Source organism: Belonocnema kinseyi, chromosome 9 (genome assembly GCF_010883055.1).
Source record: "Belonocnema kinseyi isolate 2016_QV_RU_SX_M_011 chromosome 9, B_treatae_v1, whole genome shotgun sequence".
NCBI lineage: Eukaryota > Metazoa > Arthropoda > Insecta > Hymenoptera > Cynipidae > Belonocnema > Belonocnema kinseyi.
The window spans coordinates 24,293,324-24,297,790 of record NC_046665.1 but is presented as its reverse complement, the minus strand read 5'-3'; the positions used below and the strand labels follow the sequence as shown (position 1 = coordinate 24,297,790).

Sequence of the window (4,467 nt, the reverse complement as noted above, 5' to 3'; positions counted from 1 at the left end):
CCTCTGTAAGTGCTTATTTTGAGGAACTTCCGAAAACGCACTTTTCTGAAGGATTAAAAAAACTTGAAAAGCGATTGACTAAGTGTATAGAGCTCCAAGGAGTTTATGTTGAAAAATAAAAAAAAAATTTACCCAAAAAAAATTGCTTTTATACTTCATTCTAAGGACTTATTGAACTACCCTCGTATGTTCGTACAAAATTCTGGGTGGCTATTTTAATCAAAGAAAAAATTCCCTGTCATTTCCTGGTTCGCAAACATTTTGCATGGTCAATAAAATTAAAATATTTGAACTCTAATTCTAAACATTTTTCCATTTGAAGTAAGTTTAAATGAAATTCAGTTAAACTGCAAAATTTAGCAATTTTAACTTAAATTAATTATAGAGTTTAAACATTCTGATTCAGTTTTAAAAAATTAAATCGACGTTATTATTTTAAGTGCTATAAATTAAAGAATCAATCAATGAACTTTAAAAGAATGATGCCCAAATCCTTATAGATCGTGGCACCCTGGCCTCGCAGGATGATATTATTCAAGAATTTGGCAGGTTCTTTGATTTCGGACTGAAACCTTCCCCGACTGTCATTATATGTACACAACCATCCAGCGATAGTTTTGGGAAATCTTCTAAAGAATACTGGTCCATTGTGTGAAAGTTTGCAGACTGTCTATTTAGTCTTTGGCTTACGACTAATGATGCTAGTCGATTTGGCTCTGAAATTTTGGCAAACATAAATTACGCAATTGTTTGGCCATCGATGATATCTAACTCAATGATCTCATGGAAGGCTGTAAGTATCGCTGCTGGAATTCGATAGTCGTCTATCAAATGTGGAACAGAATTATTTTCCAACTCCTTGTCGAAATATCGGAAAGATTGTTTAAATCACCTATTGACGCCTTCAACAAAAAATCGGTATTTTGTAATAAGGCGAGACAGGTTTGCCTCATAATCACTCAAAGGAAGACAACCCTCAGTTAGATGAGAGATTCTAAGGTCGTCTTCATATTCTAATAGAGTAGCAACACAATCTCTGAATCGTCGATCTACGGGGAAAACATCGCCTTCTATGACCAAAGAACAGAGGCCAGATATAATTGCAAAGAGCTCAAGCATTATTGTTGTGTAAGATGTATTGGTTAAAAAGGGGCCAAATACAGCTAAAATATATTCAACGGCTGCGACAGCAACTAAAGGTTTTCTCAAATAGCGCTGTTTTTGCATGCTAAAGTAGCTTCGCTGAAATCTATTCTATAACTAGAAAGAATAGGTACGATTTTAAAGATGTATATTAATTTGTGCATAGAAGTGTTTTAATGATTTTTTGTGGAGTTTAAATTTGTTTGCTGGATACTAAAAATAAGTTTTTATCGAAAAAAGGGGGTTTAGATTTAATTTACATCTTATATAGTGAAAAACACATTTTTTGACAGAAATATGTTTTTAAAAAACAAACAATTTATACATGAAATATTTACTAATTAAAATCTGATCTAAAAGATAGTTTAGAATTCGTATTTCAATTCCAATCGTCTATTATTCATATGCTTTTCATAATCTGGATCAAAATTGTCACTACGTACATTAATTAAAGTTTATTTAAGCTTATAATGCATTAAAACTTACATGAAAGAGTGAAATAATTGTTTTTTTGTTAAACCTGTTTAACAAAAATGTTTTCTTAAACTGCATAAGATGGGAATTTTAACTAAAACGATTTGTTTTTAGTATTCAATCATTATTTTAAACTTTACAGAACAATCGCAAAAACACTTATTCAAAAATTAAAATGTATCTTTAACCTTCCGATGGGCGCGTCTTTGAAATTCACAAGAGCGGGCGGGCGCGTAGCAGCACTTAGTGCTGTCTCCAGAAAATCGGCTTTCCAGCTCTTGAAGTAGCCCTTTTTTCTAGGTAAAGCAGGTAAAATTATTAGGAACAACCCTCATTATCGAACTGAATTATATATTTGTGCCTTGAACTCATTACAGCAAAACACTGAAAAAAAAATCCTTAAAGACCATCTCCTTGTTTAGCGTGCAGTTGAGTAAAAGTAGCGCACATTTTATCGCTTTATTCATCAATCGCTCCGGAGGTATATTAAAGAGTGAGAACCTCTCATCAGTTTGTTGCGCCCTGTGAATTTCAGATCTTTGTTATAACTTTCCTAGGTCTGGACACGAGTTGAAATCTACGTACAAAATGCGAGAAATTCTTCAATTAAAAAAAGAATCTCACTTGATTATATCCTCTTCAGAAGTCAGAAATATCTTTACTGAAGGCCATTTGACTAGATTTTGGGACTGTTCATAAATCACGTGAACCTAGAAGGGGTGGGTGTGAGGAAAAATATGACGGACAATCACATGGTGGGCTTGGTGTGATTCTTTAAGCCGATCAAGTGATGTTTTTAATAGGGTCATCCACTCATTTATTTTTATTTTTGCATCCTAAAGCATATGCTCTAAAATCACTGATAATAACAGTATAGCGTAAAAAAAACTTGTTTTCGAATGAATATTTCAAAAAGAAAAATTGTACACTTTTCAAAATCATGAACTATATGTTATGGATCGCCTAATCATTTTAAATTAATAAATTGAATAAACAAAAATAAATGTATTGCAGGTTTATCATTCATCCCATTTACTTAATGTTTGCGTTTACTTGTCGAGTCTCAGCAACGCTGAAATTTGAACACTTCGCAAAAAATCACTAATCATAAGTGTAATCACTTTTGGAAAATTATCCGAACTGGCTTTAACGTTTCCAGGCATACTGATACTCCATAAAAATAAAACCTTTTATCGAAAAACTTGAAAATGCCGAAAATTACAGGAATTGCGGACTTATCGGACGCTCCTCCTAGTAGCACGATATTTAGTACACGCATGCGTAAATCATGGGCGCAAATCATTAGCAAAATAGCACACATGTTGGGAGAATCACAATTAGTGTGCGTAGCGTACGTGTAATGACGTTTTAAGGGGAGCGTGCAATTATCGGACGGCAAGTTATCGGACTTTTGCTGTAATTTTATTTTAATTCGCAACGATTTTGTTGTTGAATTGATGATATTTAACAGAAAAATTGTGTTAACAAAACTAGGAATATTTGTTTTAAAAAGTGCAAAATCGAAAAAGTGACGGTTGTTCATCTAAAAATCGACAACGTCAATTTCTTCAAAACCCCCATCCTTTTCTTTCTTTTGATATTTTTAAAATTCTGGCCTATGCCCGCGCGATACGAAAAGTTTCGTGAGTATTTTTTTAAGCTGGAAGGGTGGTGGTGAGGATTTAGGACTTAGGATTTAGCCTAAGGGTTTGTGGAACAGTTGGAAATGGGGCCAGGTTGTCTTCGAATTCGAAACGATCCCGGGGGAGGGGGGCATTTGCGACCCATGGTCGTACTAAACGCCCTTCCAATCGTTTTTGGTGTGGGGGGGGGGGGGTCCTCATTTTAGGAAAAATCACGCAATAATGGGAAGTAGGTCGAAAATTTATGAAAACCCGATCACATGATTTATAAGCCCTTTTGATGAGTTTTGCAACTGCTTTTTTTTAAAGGCCTAACTTTATTTCCTACCGACTTATGATGTTTAAAATTAATCAGTGATTGTTAGTGCCGCTCGCAATGACCATGTATATAATTTCCAATCGTGTATCGAAAAATATGTTATGAATATAATATTCTTATTTCTAGATGTTGGATACAAAGACAATCGGCGAGTACGTGTATGAAATAGAAAAAGAAAAGGAAATTGAGGCAGAAAAGAAGAAACAAAAAAAGTGATGATTTGGATTATTTGTAATACAATCATACATATTTTTAAAATCCCTAATAAAACAAATATGCTGATTTAAGGGAATTGCAAGATATAATTTATTTATTTATAAATGTATTTTCCTTGTATTATTTACTGTAGAATTTAATACAAGGAACACTTTTATAATCTAAATGCCTGATTAAACAGTTCCAATTTATATATTTTTGAAATACTTGATTTGAAACAACCCTTTCTTTTCGGTGGCATATTTCTTTTTCAGACGATAAATGACTTGGCGGACTTACTAAGTTCCGGTCTTAGAGTAATACAGGTAAATCCGTTTTTTTGTTTTGGGGTTGAGACTTTTTTTAAAGAATAAAGATATTACTTAAACGGGACTCCGGATTTTTTTGGGAATATTACAGAAACTTACATTATAATTGTTGCTAACATTTAAAATAGGCATAGAAAATATATTGCTTCCGTTCAGATGAGAATCAAGAATATATATTTAAAAAATTAAGGGTGAAATTTGTGCAGGTATTATAGGTAGCGTCCATTAATTACGTGAAGATTATTTATGAAAATTTAGATCTCCCTCTCCCTTCGTTAGACTTTTTCTATAATAAGTTTACATAACTTTTACATTGGCATAGCATTTTATTGCCCCCCCCCCAAGCCTTGCGTAAGTAATGGAA

General features: G+C 33.3%; 1 protein-coding gene across 1 annotated transcript in view; it reads left to right on the top strand.

Annotated features, from left to right (window-relative positions):
* The window catches only part of LOC117179926 (proteasome subunit alpha type-7-1), a 104,555-nt gene extending 100,600 nt beyond the window's left edge, over positions 1–3,955 (top strand). Inside the window, exon 6 of the mRNA XM_033372151.1 lies at positions 3,706–3,955. Within this exon, the coding sequence (XP_033228042.1) occupies positions 3,706–3,795 (90 nt within the window). The 3' untranslated portion in view covers positions 3,796–3,955. The remainder of the gene's footprint in view (positions 1–3,705) is intronic.
* The last annotated feature ends 512 nt before the right edge of the window (positions 3,956–4,467 follow it).